General features: G+C 38.7%; 3 protein-coding genes across 3 annotated transcripts in view; all 3 read right to left on the bottom strand.

Annotated features, from left to right (window-relative positions):
* Positions 1-3,018, bottom strand: part of LOC125819883 (bax inhibitor 1-like) — a 31,466-nt gene extending 28,448 nt beyond the window's left edge. Inside the window, exon 1 of the mRNA XM_049499289.1 lies at positions 3,007-3,018. The gene's annotated coding sequence lies outside the window, so the exon portion shown is untranslated. The remainder of the gene's footprint in view (positions 1-3,006) is intronic.
* LOC125820273 (bax inhibitor 1-like) lies at positions 479-2,981 on the bottom strand. The gene is made up of 5 exons (XM_049499711.1): positions 2,868-2,981; positions 2,110-2,259; positions 1,929-2,020; positions 764-953; positions 479-637 (listed from the first exon to the last, which is right to left on the bottom strand). The coding sequence occupies exons 1-5, from the start codon at positions 2,979-2,981 to the stop codon at positions 479-481; spliced, it is 705 nt and encodes a 234-aa protein (XP_049355668.1).
* Positions 3,019-16,941: 13,923 nt separating the features above from the next.
* On the bottom strand, positions 16,942-18,623 carry LOC125820043 (uclacyanin-3-like). Its single transcript, XM_049499464.1, has 2 exons — positions 18,377-18,623; positions 16,942-17,616 (listed from the first exon to the last, which is right to left on the bottom strand). The coding sequence occupies exons 1-2, from the start codon at positions 18,534-18,536 to the stop codon at positions 17,195-17,197; spliced, it is 582 nt and encodes a 193-aa protein (XP_049355421.1). The 5' UTR covers positions 18,537-18,623; the 3' UTR covers positions 16,942-17,194.
* Between the last annotated feature and the right edge of the window lie 1,158 nt (positions 18,624-19,781).

Genomic DNA, 19,781 nt, shown 5'->3' with positions numbered 1-19,781 from the left:
TTGACATGTTTACATTAGCTTGGATAGGATACAATCAATGTGGAATGTCACTTGGTTTCATGCATTACGATTTACGCCCTTGGGTGCCGTTGGAATCGAGGGCGTGAGACGGTCTTTGCTTGAAGCGCTAGTTTTTGGTGAATTATGTTGAAACTGTGTTTTTTTCTCTTTATTTATATATTAGTACTATGTTCAAACTCTATTGTTATCTTTGCTTGAAGCGCTAGTTTTTGGTGAATATAAGGATATTGAATTCCAGTTCATTTTCAAGAAAGTCGACATGTAGAATATACAATTATTTGCTAAGGAATATATACAAAGCACTTTTCATCAGTGATCAGACTAACGAATTTCAAATTCAATCAGTAAAGTGTAGCGACAAAGAAATGCATTTCATGATTTACAGTTCACCATCTGCATTCTACTCGCTATTTATTCTATAGTTCCAAGTACATCTGAGTTACTCAATTTCTGCACCTCAGTATAGTCTTGCGGCATGGACCACTATAGCCGGTAAATGGAAGAAGACAGTGAGTGTGCGATCGACAAAGTTAATTTCTCCAAAGCCAGCATCATACAGCATCTCTTGGCTATATACCACCAAGTACCCCAAGAACAATGCTTGCACAGTGGTTACCTACCAGAAACAGTATTTATCAGGTCAGTCATATTATTCATTCATTAGACAGAAGTAGTGATTTATAAACATGAGAACTGTGTTATAGTATGAGTGTGATCACATCGTGCGCATACAACTGCTTACCTCTAACACCCAATGAGCTGTGTGGCTGTCAAGGGCCTCTAAAGCATTCAACATAAAGCTGGAGTACATTAGAGCATAAGAATGAACCAGGCAAGCCATGTAGATTTCTCTCCTTTCCCTTGATAATAAGGATCCAAACCAGAGAATTCCAATGCCCATTATTGAACCTGCCAAAAAGCTGAAAACAAGGCTGGAGAGCAACCAAGGAATGCTTTCTGAAGTTAGATAAGGAACACATAACAATAAGAGCTAATCAACTACACATACAGAAGGAGCAAAGTAACTACTATTGAATTCACATTAAGATGCAATATAATGTAGGAACTGAAAGAGCAAGCAAATGTCTTTTGTCATATTAGAAAAGACTTCAGGAATCAGTGGTAAACTATGTAAAGTGCACTCTTCATAGTTTGGTCATGTTTCTTAATTTCACTCATTCATGAGCCATACTTGGTGCAAATGCAGAACTCTTTCACAATATGGTCATTATATTGTCAAATTTCTATGTGCTATAACATATACTACATGAAAGATAATTGTAAGATACAATTATCTAAATGTATCCAGTCAAGTTAGGAATCTGAAGTACAAGTCATCAGCTTATAATCTAACAACAGACCAACATTCTAACACCCAATGCTCGTCATATTGCTTGATGTTTTTCATTCATATGCTAAGCTGAATGCGAGTTCTGAACTGTGAAGGCCTAGGTGATCGATGATGCCATTAATGCACAATTTTTCAGACATTCCAGGTTCTCCAAAACATACGGGATCCTAGTAGCCAATTTTAGCTAACTGCATGCAGACATTATACAAAATTTCAAATTCCTCCACTGTTATGCCCATGTTCTCACAAATCTTTATGAAAGAATCTCATAGAGAGTAGTCATTCTAATTGAAGATGGAAAACAATAGTTTCTGCAAGACAACAAGGATACCCATTTTTCCAGTTAGGATTTCGAGTAGAACTAATGAATAATGATTACTAAAGATAATGGGATTAGAAGTATATACCAATCAACAACAAGCCTTTCTATGTACACGATTGAACACTAAAAAATCAGGTTCCTGCTGATATGATATGCCAAGAAAGCAGTAAAAGAAACCATATAAAACTTCAATGGCAGATATCTGAACAATGTTTAGCATTTTCTGATTCTTACTTTTGATGGACTACGAAGAGATATTTGGTATAAAACCCAATAGAAGTGCCGAAGAAAAAGGCAGTAATCATCAACAGTGAGACCCTTTGATTCTGCATAGACAGAACATTTACGATATAAGAAGCGACTTCAATAATAATTCAACAACTTGGAAGAAAGCTACAAGACATAGATCACTTACCACTCTCATTGTCATTGGTAATGTAAAGTAAAGCCCGAGTAAACTTGCTACAGAAGAAAGGACTGTGAACGGCCCTACCTCTTCCCAGAACAAGTGCAAGTAGTATCCAAAAGTAAAGCTCAGCATGGCACATAAGAGAGTAAGATACACCTATAATTTCAGCAAACTAATCAATCACAGGAAAAAAGAGAATCCAATACTTAGAAGCAGAAGCGAAAATGCATTTTTTTTTCCAGCTAACTAGGTTTTGCAAAGAAAGAAAAGATCAAACACAAGATGCTGAAACCTGAAATAGCATGAAGCAAATTAATCCCTCCATACAAATTTCTATGAAACAAATTCATTTTGGGAACTTGAAAGCATTTGGCACCATTCAATTTCATTTCAACTATTCAAAAACAACTTTCAAGCCTGAATAGGGAGCAAAGTTTCAATACCAAACTCCACTCCGATCATTTTATCAGATTATCACTAACGGCATAATCAAGTACAAAAGAAGAGAAAAATATTCAGAGAATCGAAATTCATTATGAAGAATTAAGTAAAGCAAGTAGAATGCTGGCTTATTCTTATTTGAACAATACAGAAACTGTAAAACAAATCGATTCCAAGTAGATCTCGTGATACAGCTATCAGTAACGAGATTACAAAATAGAAAAATCTCGATTCCTCCCTCAACATTTTAATCAAGTAGAACAATAATACTTACATTTGTGATCAAATATAAAGAAAAAATGAAACCATAAGAATGAATATACCCTCTTCAAGCCTCTGTAAGCGATCTCGGGAATTTCTCCGAAATTCATGAGGTCTTCTCTTGTCCAATTCCTGTTGAAGTAAGCTCTCACAGCATTCGTTGCCCGGAGTTTCATATCTAATAACTTCATGTTTCTTGATGCAGAGAGAAAACGGAATCGGAAATTTGATGAAGAAGAATGAGGAACGTAAGCTGTGTTTATAGTTTGTTATACACAGAAGAGTTCGTTATCAAAGACTGCCCCTCGCCGTTACTCTGTTTGGGACTATTTACGTTTCTACCTTTCAGTTATGGGCTGAGTTTTGGGTATATTGCAGGGGTACTTTTGTCAAAGATGAAAAGGACAACAATCTCGAGGCTCAGGTCGTTGGCGGGAAAGGGGAGAGGTTTCTAAATAATTTTTCTGGGGAATTTCTGTTTCCTTTTCTCTTTTTTTATATTAAACTAGTCTAGAACGCACGTGTGTCCTGTATTAATTAGTACAAAAAAATTAAATGATATAGACGCTACTAAAACTTGCAAGTAATATTGAGTAACTAAATTTTGAAAGAGAAATATAATTGTTTGTATTTATACACAATCAATTGAATTGGTATATGTGATATATTTCTTATATAGTTCTAATATATCTTATACTTAGTACAACATGTCCCTTATTTTATTTTTTTATATTTCAACAACAATTGTATCTTGTGTAAGAAACTATAACCTCCTTTTTATAGACACATGCATATCAAGAAGTTGTTGCCGAGTAAAAGACGTATTTTATGTTGTACAACATATGTTTCTTTAAGGTGGATAATGTATCATTGTCAATTTCATGGATACACTTAAAGAAATGAGCAAACTACATAAATCCCACTACTTTATACTATAATTACTTAGAATCCCGGTAGATTTTTAAATTACTTGCTATACCATTTTTTTTTCCAGTTGGATACATGAATCAAAAGTGGTTAGATATGTGTCTCTACCATAATTAAAAGGAAGAGATACATTATTTAATTAATTTGAATTGAATGCTATAACTTAATTCCACAATTAAAGGATTAAAAATGGGATGTAACAAACCACGAATTAGGTGGATTAATTGATATCAAACTGTTACAGCTTTCTGAAAAAAGGACTAAATCATATTGTTACGACATTCATGTTTGTGGATCTCTGAAAGCAATTACGCAAATTATAGAATTGATGGAATACTATTGAGAGAGAATGCAACCTACAATGATCTAGTCAATGGTATTTCAACACAACTAGGGATCGATTGTTCACGCAAAAGAATGGAGATAAGATACATGATGAAAGGCAATGTAACTCCAATGGAAATTCGAAATGAGATGGGTATGAGGTTTTTTATATATGGAATTGAAAAGACGTCAATCCAATTGTGGTTTGTATCCATTATGCATAACAATGGAAGAGCAAAATTTTGGATGCAACAACAATGGTGAAATATCTTTTGACCAAGATACATCCATGGTTGAAGTTGGAGGTGACGTTGGGACTGTATCTGTAGCAGCTCTTGTAGATAATCGTAGTGTAAATGTGTTATGCGTTTTGGATAGTAATTTGGATCATGTTATGTAGAGTTGGGTATGAATTTTTACATCCAAAATATGCATTGAGTAGGTTGAGAAGAAGGGGTAATGGAAGATGAAGGATAATAATGTGTAGGTGTGGATAGAGATACAAAGTAGACGTGTGACTTGGGAGGGAAACAGTGGATTTGGAAAGAGAGAAATTGATTTGAATTGTAAAAAGTCCCAATAATTAAGGAAGTATAATATTAGGATAATTATTAATTACCACTTTTAATGGGATTGTGTATCTGATTATATTTTTTAAAAGATACGATATATTTATTTAAAAATGGAATTATAAGTAATATTTTTAAACTAGTACAATTAATTTCGGTTGTATATAATTATAATAAATAGTAATCTGTCTTATTTTCAAAATTACGAATATCACATTTTTAAAAAGACTAATTATTTATATCATTTGGATGATTTAAAAGTGTCAAATATTCTTTGCACCTAAGTTGCTTAGACTTTCACTTTCGGTGCCATATCCGTAGCAGGTTCCCCAAAACTACATTACTTTTGAAGAATCCGACATGCACTCATTGACATTTTTAAAGAGTCCGAGCAACATAGCTTTACACCGACTAATATATATATCTTAAATTCTTCTAAAAATACCAGTGACACTAATTAACTCATGCACAAGGGCTAATCTAACCTTCACATTATATTCTCCCGACTTTCAACTTTTTAAAAAGATGGCAAAATCACTAAACATAGAGATGATTATGTTTATAGTAATAGTGGCTGCAATTCAACTTTGCAGCCACCACCAGGCGGAGGGAGCGTCTCGAGGGGAGAACCTTGCAGCGCGGAAGCTAATGGTGTGTGTTTATTGTTGGTTTTTCGGGTGATGTCATAAATATCATGAGACTGAGGAAGATTATGGGGATTGATAATGCTAGTATTTCTTTTTTCCAAGGCTATGTTGTCTTTGTGGACGTTAGTTCAGTTCTTAATTTTCTAGTATTATGTAAGTTGCTTCTATTTTCGTTTTCCTGTATTAGAGCAGGGGGACCTAGGTGGACCCTAGAGGTTCACTCGAATCGCCTTGTCAAAAAAACTATATTGTATATATAACGTCAAATTTTGATTTTATGCGTATATATATTAAAATGAATCCCTTAAAAACAAAGTGCAAACTTGGCTTAGTGGATAAGTTGTTCAAGAAATGCCCCTTTGCCACATGTTTGAATCCCATGGACAACATTTTCCCCCCTCTTTTTAATGTTTTGGAAAATGGAATTTTTGGGCTTAGACTTTCTTCTTCTTTTTTCATAATTTTTCCTTTTATTCCATTTCTTCTTTTTAATTTGTTTTTGTTTAAATTTATTAGACACATTCTTTTTCTTTCTTTTTTTTATTCTTTTTATATCTATTATTCATTTTGTTTCAACGTAACTCTTTTTTCATATACTAACTTGAATAACTCTTTTAAAAAATGATGAATTATTTTTAACTTGAAATTGAGATAGAAATATAATTTATTTTTAAAAAAAAGATAAATTAGATGTAATTGAACGAAGAAACTTAAATATCATCAACATCCTTTTAAGAATATTAATTTATAGAATTCATGAAATTTCTTTTATATTTTTAATTCTATTTTAGAGAGATGGAAACTAAACTTATTTGATTTATTCGTTATTTGTCTTTTTTACAAATTATGACTAACCTAGTAAATTGAACTATATGAACTAAAAAATTGATGATGTTATTTATTTATCTTCTGAATATGCATTATAATATTAGTAACTTTATTCTTACACATTTTTAGAGAATCTTGACGATTTTCATAGTAATATGTGATTGATTGGATGCTAATTTAAAATTTTTAAAAGTGAAAAATAAAAAAAAAAACATTACAAAATAAAAGTATAAAAAGCACAAGAAATTTAAGAATGCTCGATGGAGCATGATAAAAGTAGAAAGAAATGCTTAATACGGTATGATAAAGTAAGTTAAATTTAGCATGATAAGGTAAATATCTTTCTTCCCCGTCTCGCTCCCTTTTTCATCATTTGATTTTCACGTGTTTTAGGAATTAACTTATGTAATACGGTCGATCCATTAAAATTATTATGAATATATCTTTATCCTCGATATCTTTGATTAGCTTAACTTTTACTTTTATGAACCAATGAAATATCTATGGTTCATGTAAAAAGAGCATGTCGAGGGACTACTACGCTCACCGCGCACTTGCATTACTACCTGAACTTCTTCTTTATACTTTGAACTCCCTGAGCAAAAATCCTGAGTCCGCCAATGTATTAGAGTTGCTGAAATTTTAACGCATTGCATTAAGAACGTTCTTGTTAAATATGTGGTGATAATGAGGGTTTAACTTATGTGCACGATAGTGTGTATATATAGTACTCCTTATGAATCAGTGATTCTCCTGTACAGACATATTATTAAGGTTAAATTCTAACCAAACAGAAGAGAATAAAAAAAAGTATGCAGAGACAACTATATGTATATATATATATAAAATGACACCGCTTAAAAAAGTCTTGCGGATGTATAATTATGTATATATATAATTAGTACATTTTATGAATATTCAAAAATCGTCAAGTATTTTGTTAAATTAGTATTAGTTAGTTAGTAGATTATATTTTGGAATTAATTAATTTATAATTATTTTATTTCGTTAAGATTAAAAAGCTTGTTAATTAATCTTAATTAAATCTTAGTTGAATTTAGTATATTTGGTTACGTTCTTAATTAGAATTGACCATAACTGAAACTGGTGTTGTCATGTCCTAATTTGAAATCTAACCCCTTTTGTAAATGTAACTATTTTGTTACCTCACTTTAAACTCAATTTTCGGACCAAATTTAGGCCAGACCCAGCGGATCCAATTCATTTCCGTTTATATAATAAAAATAAGAAAACGAATGCCACGTGTCAATAAAGACCGCCACATCCTCCATTTAATTATTATTATATTTTTTTAAAAAGACCTAGCATTGGAAGTCTAGTGGAATTTGGATCCACTGGGTTATATACGTGAACATTGGAATAATTATTTATTGTATTTTGAAGTGGACAAGAAAAATTAAAATTATTGCTACAAACGAATAAAATTTAAGTCCATAATAAGACCCTACAAACGAATGCCAAAGACCGCCACGTCATCATCCATTTTAAAATTATTTTGATATACGAATAATCATATTTTTGTTCTCATCCCAAACGACCGTTACTTACAAAACTCTGTTCTCTTCCTCACTACCGAATATTATCACACACGCTCTTCTCAAGGCGATGAAGATGAGCCTTTTCTCTCTTCTGCAGAACCTTCAATTTCTCAATTCCCCTCTCAATTTTACTTCTTCTTGGATAAAAGAAATCAAGTTTTTTTTTTGTGTGTGTATGCAACAGACAATGACGAAAATGATGGTGGCGATAATAAAATTGCTGAGAGACAAGAGGAAGGTGGTTGTGAGGCGAATGAGGAGAGACATCGGTATGCTTCTTGAATCCCGTCAGGATGTCACTGCTCGTATTCAGGTACTTTTTCCTCTAACTTAGGGTTGGGGGTTTAGTTGATTGATTGCTTATTTGAATAATTTATATGTAACCTCGAAATCAACTCGTAGGAATGGGGAATTTGGTTTATTATGTCTGGTGATTTATGGATCATTTAACTTGATATATAGAATTTTACTTTTGCTTCAAGATTATAGCTTGCAATTGCTCACTGTCACAACAAGGGTGTTTACCACGGACTTGCTGATTGGAAAATCTGTTGTGAGGATTATTTATTATCTATCTTAATCTTTTAACTATTGTTCCTTGTTCCCCAGACTGAATATTTACTTTTTTCCATTTTCATATTTAACCTCTAACTTAGGGTTGGGGGCTTAGTTGATGGATTGATTAATTGAATAATTTATATGTAACCTCAAAATCAACTCGTAGGAATGGGGATTTTGGTATATCATGCCTGGTGGTTAGCTCTCTCTTGTTACTGCTTTGAATTAGTAATAAAACCTTTATGGATCATTTAGCTTGAAACATAGAATATTTCTTTATATTCAAGCTAAGCCAGCTAACCATCTGGAAATCAAATGGACCTTTTTGTGTTCTGGTTTTTCTTTTTTTAGAGAAGAAAAAGACACTTGCAATCTTTTGCAATAAATGAAGCAATATCTTTTAATATCTTAGGCTGGAAAAGTTGGCAATTGCCAATTCTAGACCACATGAAATGTAATATCCACCAAATGAGTTATGTACATTCCTAAATTACAAGTATTTTTTTGGTAAGTACATCATACAATAAGAAAGTAAAGGTAAATGACAATGTAACAGAAGAATAAAAGCTGAAGAAAATAGAGAAGAGAATTACAGAGGAATAGATGAAAAAGCAGAAATACAAGAAACACAAAAATAGCCTAATTTGTTATACCTATTGATAGCTACTTATAACAAACTCCACACCTTCACATGTTGCCCAAAACATTCACTAGTCTCCTCTTCATTTTCACATAAGAAATCAGAAAAGCCTAAATAGTATAGTCATCAGTCTGTAATTTTCTTTCATACACTGATAATTTGCTCCGTAGCGCCGTGTTGATCCCTTTGGCAACAAATTTATCTTGCTGCCTGAACCAACTAGCAGTGGCAAAAATACAATAACATAGCGACGGAAAATAACACTCCTAAAAAGTGACAAGAAGAAATAAAAATTATGTCGCCTCCTGTTTGGTTTTTCTTGCTAAGTCGATGTAATGCTCATGCAGAAACTTAACATGTACATTGGTGAAGGTCATTAGAACATAACAATAGCTATGTCACAAAAAGAAAATCAGGGACAACATTTCACTAGCATCCCCTTAATCTTGAGATTTTGTCATAATTCAGTAAAATACAGTTATTGCTATTCCTTCAGACACACAGGATATTAGGCATTCACATAATACAAAACTGATGGCAAAACCAGAAAAGGGGGACAAACGAAATATAACGAGGAAGCTATAAAAGGGGATAGAAGAAGGGAGAAAAAGAAAATCTACTTAAAAAGGGACGTCATTAACCTCAAGTTCCCCGCCTAGTATGCATGTCCTACACAAAAATTAGTGCCTTCAGAGTTTCTGAATCTTTACCTGCTTGCTCTAAGGTGAAAGCCAGAGCAGAATTGTGCACCATACCACATGGTGTGAGCATGAAAACATGCTCTCATGAAATATAAGAAGACTGATCTGATCTATAAACAGGATCAACTAACCAGAAAGAGGCAAGGGAGTGGTTGTCTTCATTTTAATTCATTGATCCCTTTTAGTCGGCAATTTTGAAACATGATTTTTTTGAGTTTGATTGCTCAACATGCCCAGATTGGTAATAGAGATCCTTAATAACGTAATCATTTTAAATGTCAGAAATGCCTTGAGCATGTCTTCTTCTCGTTCCTTGATTTTATAGGTGTTCCTTTTCTCATCTCCTTTTTCTTGATTAATTTGTGAAACCGCTCAGATCCATGTACATGCAGAGGATCAAGATTGATGGGATAAAATGAGACACTTGGCGCTTCATTATGAAAGGTTTAAATTACTCTTTGCGCAACTTAGTTTTTCTTCTAGTCTTCTTTTTGTTATGAATCTGTCGTGATCGTCAACAATCACAGCTTCGAGGGGCGGGACGAGGTGTCTTGGGGTAGGCAGGGCCTCAAGGCGGGCAGGGGTGCCTTGAGGCACGATGGCTCGAGGCAGGGTGGGGAAATCTCGAGGCATCGTACCTCTAAGCTGGGCGAGGCAGGACGTGGGACCTCAATGCAAAGGGCGGGATGGAGGGGGGAGGGGGGGCTCGAGGCACAGGGCATGCCTAGAGGCGAGGTGGGGGCCCCTAAAGGCACAGGGCGTGCCTCGGGGAGGAGTGGAGAGGCCTCGGGGCAGAGGGAGCATGCCTCGAGGAACAATGCATGCTTCAGGGAATGGGCACAGGGCATGCCTCGGAGGGGGGAGAGGGATTCGAGGCACAGGGCGTGCCTCGGGGAGGGGTGGGGGATTCAAGGCACAGGGTGTGCCTCGGGACGGGGTAGAGGGGCCTCGAGGCACAGGGCGTGCGTCGGGGAGGGGGGCATCGAGGCACAGAGCGTGCCTCAGGGCAGGGTGGGGGGGCCTCGAAGCATAAGGCATGCTTCAGGGGGTGGGCAAAAGGTGTGCCTCGAGCGGGGGAGGAGGACTTCAAGGCGCCTCAGGGCGGGGTGGAGGAGAAGGGGGCTTCGAGGCACAGTGCGTTCCTCGGGGAGGGGGGATGGGGGTTTCGAGGCACAGGGCGTGCCTCGAGGGAAGGGAGTTTGAGGAACAGGGCGTGGCTCTGGGCGGGGTGGGGGAAGTGGAACTTCGATGCACCAGGTGTGCCCCGGGGGGTTCCGAGGCACAGAGCGTGTCTGGGGGTGGGGGGGCTCTGAGGCACACGATGAGCCTCGGGGGCAGGAAGAGGGGGTGGGGAGGCTCTGAGGCACAGGGAGTGCCTCGGGGCGGGGCGTAGGGGTGGCGTTCGAGGCTGAGGGCGTGGCTCTGGGCGGGGTAGGAGAAGAGGGACTTCGATGCACCTGGTGTGCGCTAGGGGGGATCCGAGGCACAGGGCGTGCCTCAAGGCGGGGGGTGGGGGGGCTGTGAGGCACAGGATGTGCCTCGGGGGCAGGAAGATGGGGGTGGGGGGTTCTGAGGCACAGGGCGTGCCTTGGGGCAGGGGATAGGGATGGGGGCTTAGTGGCACAGGGTGTGCTTCGAGGAGGGGGGATTCGAGGCACAGGGCGTGCCTCGGGGGGTTCGACGCACAGGGTGTGGCTCTAGGTGGGGTGGGGGAAGAGGGACTTCAATGCACAGGGTGTGCCCCGGGGGGGCACTGAGGCACAGGGTGTGCCTCGGGGAGGGAGGGTAAGGGGGCTTTGAGGCACAGGGTGTGCCTCGGGAGCAGGAAGAGGGGGTGGGTGGAGGGGGGGGCTTTGAGGCACAGGGTGTGCCTCGGGAGCAGGAAGAGGGGGTGGGTGGAGGGGGGGGGGGGGGCTTTGAGGCACAGGGCGTGGGGTAGGGGTGGGGGCTTAGTAATACAGGGTGTACCTCGGGGCGGGGGGATGGGTGGGGTGGCTCCGAGGCACAGGGCGTGCCTCGGGGCGAGGGTGATGGGGGTGAGGGGGTTTGTGGCAGGGAATAGGGATAGGGGGATCTGAGGCATAAGGCATGCCTCGGGGAAGGGGTGGGGAAGAGACATCAAGGCACGGGTTGTGCCTCGAGCAGGGGGAAGGGTAAGGGGTAGGGGAGCTCTGAGGCACACGGTGTGCCTCGGGATAGGGGGGATTCGAGGGACAGGGCGAGCCTCGGTGTGCGAGGAGGGGTAGGGGGCGGGGGGCTTTAAAGGCATAGGGTGTGCCTCGGGGAGGGGAGAGTGGTGAGGGGGTGCCTCGAAGCGAAGGGGTGGGGGGCTCTTAGTCACAGGGCGTACCTCAGCGTCAGGGGTGGAGGGGGGCTCCGAGGCACATGGCGTGCCTCTAGTATGGGGGTAGGGAGGCTCCGAGGCACAGGGCGTGCCTCGGGGTGCGGAAAGGGTTAGGGGGTGGGGAGTTTAGATGCATAGGGCGTGCCTCGAGGAAGGGAGAGGGGTGAGGGGGCTCCGAGGCACAAGGCGTGCCTTGGGGCGGATGGGGGGGGGGGGGGTTGTGTGTCTCGGGGTCAGGGGTGGAGGGGTGGAAGAGGGGGGCTCCGAGGCACAGGGCGTGCCTCAAGGGCACAGGGGAGAAGGGTGGGGGGCTCCAAGATACAGGGTGTGCCTCGTGGACTCGAGGGGCTTTGTGACATAGGATGTGCCTCGGGGTGGGGGGTGGGTGGGCTCTAAGGCACAGGGCGTGCTTCGAGGCGGGGTGAGGGGGAATCTGAGGCACGGGGTCGCGGGTAGGATGGGATCCGAGGCACAGGGCGTGCCTTGGGTTGGGGGGAGGAAGGTGGGGGGCTCCGAAACACAGGGCGTGCCTCGGGGGCGAGGGGGAGGCTGGCTCCGAAGCACAGGTCGTGCCTCGGGTCGTGGGGTAGGGCATGCTCTGATGAACAGGGCGTGCCTCAGAGGCAGAGGGGAGGAGGGTGTGGGGCTACGAGGCATATGGCGTGCCTCGGGGAGGGGGGAAGGGTGTGGGGGGCTTTGTGACACAGGGTGTGCCTCAGGGCCTCCGGGAGGGGGGGTCTGAGGCCTAGGGCGTGCCTCGGGGCTAGGGGAGGGGGGAGGAGGGTGGGTGGCTCCGAGGCACAAGGTGTGCCTCAAGGGCATGTGGGAGGAAGGTTGGGGGCTCTAAGGCACAGGATGTGCCACGAGGAGGAGGGTTGGGGGCTCCGAGGCAGAGGGCATGCCACGGGGAGGAGGGTTGGGGGCTTCGAGGCATAGGGCGTGCCACGGGGCGAGAGGAGGAGGTAAGGGGCTTTGTGACAGAGAGTGTGCCTTGGTGACTCGGGGCGGGGGGTTGGGGGGCTCTGAGGCACGCCCTGTGCCTCGAGGGGGTGGGGGGCTTCGAGGCACAGGGTGGTAATAAATTCACTTTTAAGTAGTTAAGGTGTGTAATACGTCACCATGATAGTTTAAACGTGTAACTGATTTTTCGGGACAAGTTCGGGAGGAGTGTTGGGGGCTCCGAGGCACAGGGCGTGTCACGGGGAGGAGGGTTAGGGGCTCTGAGGCATAGGGCGTGCCACGGGGCGTGAGGAGGGGGTGAGGGGCTTTGTGACACAGGGTGTGACTCGGGGCGGGGCGGAGCGTGGGGTGGCTCCGAGGCACGCGCTGTGCTTCAGGGGGTGGGGGAGGGGGGGGGGGGGGGCTTCGAGGCACAGGGTGGTAATAAATTCACTTTTAAGTAGTTAAGGTGTGTAATAGGTCACCATGATAGTTTAAGCGTGTAACTGATTTTTCGGGACAAGTTCAGGGTGGAATCTATGTCTTTTCCCTTTCTTTAGTCAATATTAATGCCTTCTTTCTCACATGGATTATGACTGAAAGTTTGAGTTTATTCTTAGTTTTGCTCCGGATTTATAAGCTTCCATTGTTTATATGTTCATATGAACCTGTGATAAGTTGTAAAGGTTGGGCTTAATGAAGTCATCTTGGTTGAGTCGGTTTGCTTAAGAATCAGGTCGACAAGACTTCTCCTTCAACACATGCTATATATGTATACACATGCGTTAATAAGAGTCTAAGTTTTTCTTTTTCAGTATTTGGCTTTTTGTTTGATTAAAACGCATGGTAGATTTTGTATAACTTTCCAGATAGACTTCCTGAAAGCTTTCAAATGCTCCATTTTTATGTATGAGTTTGTTTCTAAAAAATGGCTCTGTCCCTGTTGAATCAAGGAGGATACCATCAACTGAGAGATATAAGAATGAATTGTTGTCTGCCTGCATATTTGAGATCTTATCTATTGGGATTTTCTTTACTTTGTTTTGGCTTCATTTCCAATTTCAGTCTCTTCTCTATGAGTAAGTATGTAAGTTGGCATTTCTGTTTTATGTATTTCGAGATTGTCCAATGAACCAAATGATTGGGGATATATAGCTAATGTATGTTCTTGATCACTAAGGTAAGGGCAAGATTCAGTTTTCTTTCTTAAGTCGTTATTGATATGTCCATTTCTTTGTGCTAACAATTTCGAGCTTGCTGTGTATTTGAAATATGGGTGTCCTGTTTGAGTAGTATGTTTGCTTCAGTTGGTTCTCTTATTACTCAAAGAAGTAAAATAAAATTGAGATGTCTGTAAGCTGTTGGAATGTGCTATCACTCTTCATTTCGTTTGTTCTTTTTCTTAGTTTATGTGCGATCAAAGCTGAAAGCTTGGGCGTTTTATCTCGGTTTTCCCTTCCTGTTTGATTTTTTTTTCTAGTCTTAATGTACAAGTTTGGTTTCAAGTTATCACTTTATCATAGAACCTCTGATTGTATGTGTCCTAGTTGGAGCTTTTTGAGTTTAGTTTACACAATATGATATGAATTCGGCCTTAAGTATGGTGTTCAGATTAGTGTATTGTTTCTCTTTATCTAATGTTTCTTAGCAATTCAGTAGCTTTCTCTGATTCTATCTTCTTTGGAAAGTATTTTCATTAATCTTCTTTAGTTAGCTTCTTTCCTGCCATGTATGTTATCTCTGTTTGTGTGTCATAAAATGTTTCCTTTGAGTTCTGCATTAGTCATTTCTTTTAGCTTAAATGGAGATTGCTCAAGTTCTATCAAGAGTTTTTAACTAATATGTAGACATTCTGGATATTAGCCTTCTTGATAGCAAAATGTATTGTTATTTAGATATCTTCTTATTCCTTTTCTCTTACTTTGTTTCGCATGAACTCTCTTCAAATGAGTCCTTGGACTCCCCACGTCAAGTTCATGCGTCAACCTCCATCAAGTTCGAAAAGGGAAGCTAATATTATTGTGTTAAAACTCAAATTAGTGGGAGCAGCTAAGTAGCGGAGTAATAGCAGTCCCAAAAGGCTGGAAATTAATTTGATCATTGCAGCAGCAGCCCAAAGGGCTAAAAAGAAGATTTTTTTTCGGACTCTTAAAGTTAGATAATAACTCAGCAGCAGCAGGACTGATTGCTTTTGGACCAAAAGTCCAGATTCTTTCAAATTTTATATGATATGATGATTCAAAAGATAAAAGGGGTAGTGTTTCCTATCCAGTGTGAACAAGCAACAATAATAAAGAAGAGTGATCAGTACCCTTTGTGTCAGTTGAAAAAAAAGACTGATTCGTTTTCACTAGAAGTTACTTACATCTCATCATATTTTGTCTCTTAAACCTTGAAAACTAAATTCATCATCGTAGCCACTTGAATCGAAGTTAGACTCATCAACGTTCAAGCGACCTTCAACCATGTTCACTACTGCAGACATGTTTGGACTTAGTGCTGGAGATGCTGGTTTCTTACCCAATCAAGAAGACTGACATAATTCTCTTCAGGGTGATATTTCATGATGTTCTTCCCTGCAACGAGTTCTAATACAACCACTCCAAAACTGTATAAATCTATTTTATGTGTTAAATAACCCCAGAGTGCATATTCAGGGGCCATATTTGATTTAACTAGGAGATCACAAATTTGAAATGCAATATATGCATTACATGTTCAAGAACATGATCCCATTTATCAGCTACAAACAAAAATGGAAAGAGATTGCACAACCAAATGAAGACTCATTTTTCTGTGCAGCTCATGAGAGAATACGACTGAGCTATAAACAAACCATCTAACATCAAAACTTGGTGGGCAAAAAATAAGAAATATCATGTAAAGGCATTTTATCTAAGACTGTTTCTGTCATTGAGGCAATTTTCTTCTTTTCTTCATGTTGTTTTGACTTCATAGTTAGTCACACCCTCAAGATATTCTCCTGACTTTCAACTTTTTAAAAAGATGGCAAAATCACTAAGCATAGAGATGATTATGCTTATTGTAATAGTGGCTGCAATTCAACTTTGCAGCCACCTCAACTTTGCAGCCACCACCAGGCGGAGGCAACTATTGCCTCCGCGAGCGTCTCGAGGGGAGAACCTTGCAGCGCAGAAGCTAATGGTGTGTGTTTATTGTTGGTTTTTCAGGCGATGTGATAAATATCATGAGACTGAGGAAGATTATGGGGATTGATAATGCTAGTATTTCTTTTTTTCCCAAGGCTATGTTGTCTTTGTGGACGTTAGTTCAGTTCATAATTTTCTAGTATTATGTAAGTTGCTTCTATTTTTGTTTTCGTTTATTAGAGTTGCTGAAATTTTAACGCATTGCATTAAGAACGTTCTTGTTAAATATGTGGTGATAATGAGGGTTTAACTTATGTGCGTGATAGTGTGTATATATGATCTTATATGTTAAAATAGTACTCTTCTGTCTCATTTTATATGATCTTATTTGTTGTAACTTTCTGCTTGAATAGTGTCTTTTCGGATTTACAACATGAAACTAAAGAGGTTTATGGGCGTTGAAACTAGATACTGAAAGAGCTGTGCCCATCTTTATTTTAACAAATCCACTGATGTTGATATTTTGGCTTCTTTATTAATTTTTTATTTTATGATTGTGGTGTCCGAATCAACTTTTGCACACCTTAACAAATTTCAAGCTACACTTGTCACTTCACACGACTATTTTGGCCTCTTTTTACAAATTGTACATATTTCTAAAAAATCTCATCACTTCTAAGTCTCGACTGAAATTTAATTAAGAAAACAAGTTAGTGGGCGGGTCAGGGGTTAAATTGTGCCGGAATCGGTCCAACAAGTCAGCCCGACCCACTTGATAGATATAATTTTGAAATAAAAACACATGTTCATTAGTATTTTTTTTACGCCATAAATTATACATTTCTTTTAGCTGCTAAAATTGAGCTATCCAATCAAGATTTGTGAACCAATTCTTGCTATATTTAAAACTTGGTCAATACTAGTATATCTTATTGCAACTTACATGAAACCTACTACAACCAAACAAATCAAAGAAGCAATAAAGTCTCCTAAACCATAGCAAACTATCCTTTTCCAAAAGGTAGTTGGTTGAACGTTGGTATAAAATATAACTACTAATAAGGCAACAACTGGCAGTTCCATAAAGTAAATTAAAGGTGAAGAAAAAATCACTTTTATTTCTTACAACAATATAATATGCACACAAAAATGAACATTAATTAAAAAAGGGACAAAAATAACAACTGAATCGTAAGTAAATAGGAAGGAAATAATGATTCAAAATAAAAGCACTGCCTCTCGCCTAGCACATGAACACAAACAAAGCTCCCAATACAACTGAAACTCCGATCACAAATTTGTTCATGCTTCCAAATACTCCGGTTGCTCCATTAGGCGTAGTTGGGGTTGACTTTGCGGGTGTATTGGGTGTGGCGGGTGAGTCGGAAGGAGTTGACGGAGTTGAAGGAGTAGTTGACGGAGTTGATGGAGTTGATGGAGTTGATGGAGTTGAAGGAGTGGAGCTATCTTGGACATTGACAGATAATTTCATGCCAGATTGACAATGACCAAAAGTAGGACAAGAGAAGTACATTGGACCAGATTTGGAAAGTTTGATTGTGGTTTTTCCATCGCTGTATGACTCAATGGCGTTTGCGGTGTTGCAGTTGTCGTAGTCATCTTTGCTTATCACATCCACTCCGTGGCTTCCACCATAGTTGAACTCTGATCGTTCATCATTAAAATTCAAAATTTTAATAATTGAGAAATTAAACTTTGTTAATGAGTACTATAATATATGGAAAGGAAACAACTTCTTGTCAATCCTATATACTTATGATATGTTTTTTTAGTCGCTCCACCATTAATTAGAATGAAGAACCTTTTGATGGGGAGAATTTTATCTCTTAGTGAACCTACTCAACACAAATCCATATTAATTAAGTCTCGAATGATTATAGTGGTAGTACTAAGAAAAAGGTTAATATTGCATCGTCGTGCACCATTTAGTTGACACTTAATTATACACAGAGTACTCTGTTTTTTTCCACTCATAAACTCTGTTTCTCAAATGCTAAAGAATTATAAGGTCTCTTCTCTAAGTTATGGAAATTCTTGGACTAATCTAAAGAAATACGATGTGATTAGGTGGTTGAGATTGCTAGATTTTTAACTCAAAAAGTTTTTTTTTTCTATTTTTAAAAAAATTGGGGGTAGGGGAAGGGAAATGGAGATAGGATTGCAATGCGGGAAATTGAACCCTCACCAATAAGATGGAGTTCAAATAGACAATCATCTGAGTTACTAAGATTTTCCAATTTAAAAGTCTTGGATTCAAGCCTCAGGAGTGAAAAATATTTCGATAAGGAACAATATATCTCTTTGATAAAGCTACCTAACACAAATCCAAATTAATCGAGAATATACATATATTACGAATATTAAATGTCAAAAGATGAAAATTGATACAAGTTGAAAGACTAACCAAGGGTGTCACCAACGGTGAAGGTTTCAGCAGCAGCCCAAGTGGTGTAATCACCGGATTGGGTCCACCCGCCGCTGCCTCCGACGACGTGGTTGGCGGCAAAAGCCACAGGAGAAGCAACAAGAAGAAATAGGAGAGTTGCTACTGCTGACACTGCCATTACTTAAATTAGATTAATAAAATTTATTTCTAAGTTGACAAAAAAAAATTGTTGTTGAATAGTAAAGAGAGAAGAAAGAAAGAAAGTAAGTCGCACACATTTTGCAAATGATGTGTGCCTTACTTATATAGAGTGCTTAAGCTTATGAAAACTTTGAATGTCATGTAGTTTCAATGATAGAAGTAACCTTTTTTTTAAGAAAATTAAAAATATATAAATTCCAGAGTTTAATTGCTTGTGAAGATATAATATTTAAACATGGGATTTGGTGCAGTTCTACTTTCCCATGTCTACCTAATATTATTAGCAATCATATTTGAATGTCTTTCTATACTTTTGCTGACTTTATCGCATGTCTAAAATGTTGTGGCATTACCCCTTGGAACTTAAGTTTTGCTATTACTTGCCTTTCTCGCTTAAAAAAAAAAAAAAAAAAAAGGCTTGACTCATAAGAACAGTGTTATAAAGGTGCGGCTCAAGCACATTTAGTGATCTAAAATTATTAAAATATGTATATATATTTTTAGAAAGTACATATTATTTTAGCTTTGAGATAAAAAGTTGTTAATTACTTTATTATAAATGATTTATTCTAATAATTTTATTCAATTGATAATGTAATCAATCTATTTGATCTTTCTTGACACATAGTATTTCAAATGTGTCAAACTTTTTCTAATAAATCTTTACTTTTATATAAAAAGTTTACTTCTTTTAGAAATAGTATTCAATATTATTATTGTTAAGAGAATTGGGTCCCTCAACTATCAAGGCCTAAGACACCTTCCTTTATTCTTAATTTATAGAGGCGGAGCCGAAATTTTAATTTATGAAATTTAAATTTTATAATGACGATTTTAAGTATTAATAACTGAATTTTAAATTTAATATTTGTATATATTAATAACCTTTTTAATATAAATAGATTATTTGAGGCAAATATTACTGTGTTCAATTGAACTCATACTCAGACTTTTAGTTCCGCTCCTGTTTATTCTAACTCTTTAGAGCCGACACTGCAATACAGTATGAGAAAGTGTATTTTTGTTCCAAGGATATGTTTTAAGTTGTTTTCAAATTTCAACTAAAGGTAATCAAATAGCCAAGTCCACGGTGATTATAATTGTAAAAAAATTAGATGTGTATTATATGGGTATTATTTACACACGACTTTTCATGTTTTTTGAGAATATACTTGATTGGCGCCACCCAATATGTAATAAATTTATCATATCATGCAAAGAG

This window comes from Solanum verrucosum, unplaced genomic scaffold (assembly GCF_900185275.1).
Source record: "Solanum verrucosum unplaced genomic scaffold, falcon-dt-bn FXZP01000020.1, whole genome shotgun sequence".
In the NCBI taxonomy this organism is placed as follows: Eukaryota; Viridiplantae; Streptophyta; class Magnoliopsida; order Solanales; family Solanaceae; genus Solanum; species Solanum verrucosum.
The sequence above is the reverse complement of the archived record's forward strand: the minus strand, read 5'-3'. Positions and strand labels throughout refer to the sequence as shown.

Bases quoted from the DNA above. Each gene is read 5' to 3' on its own strand.
- LOC125820273 (XM_049499711.1), bottom strand. From the start codon at position 2,981: ATGAAACTCCGGGCAACGAATGCTGTGAGAGCTTACTTCAACAGGAAT. The intron at 2,260-2,867 runs GTATATTCATTC...CTGAAATTATAG, and splicing joins CTTACAGAGGCTTGAAGAGG to GTGTATCTTACTCTCTTATG. The intron at 638-763 runs GTAAGCAGTTGT...TGTTTCTGGTAG, and splicing joins CAGCTCATTGGGTGTTAGAG to GTAACCACTGTGCAAGCATT.
- LOC125820043 (XM_049499464.1), bottom strand. From the start codon at position 18,536: ATGGCAGTGTCAGCAGTAGCAACTCTCCTATTTCTTCTTGTTGCTTCT. The intron at 17,617-18,376 runs GTTAGTCTTTCA...ATGAACGATCAG, and splicing joins CACCGTTGGTGACACCCTTG to AGTTCAACTATGGTGGAAGC.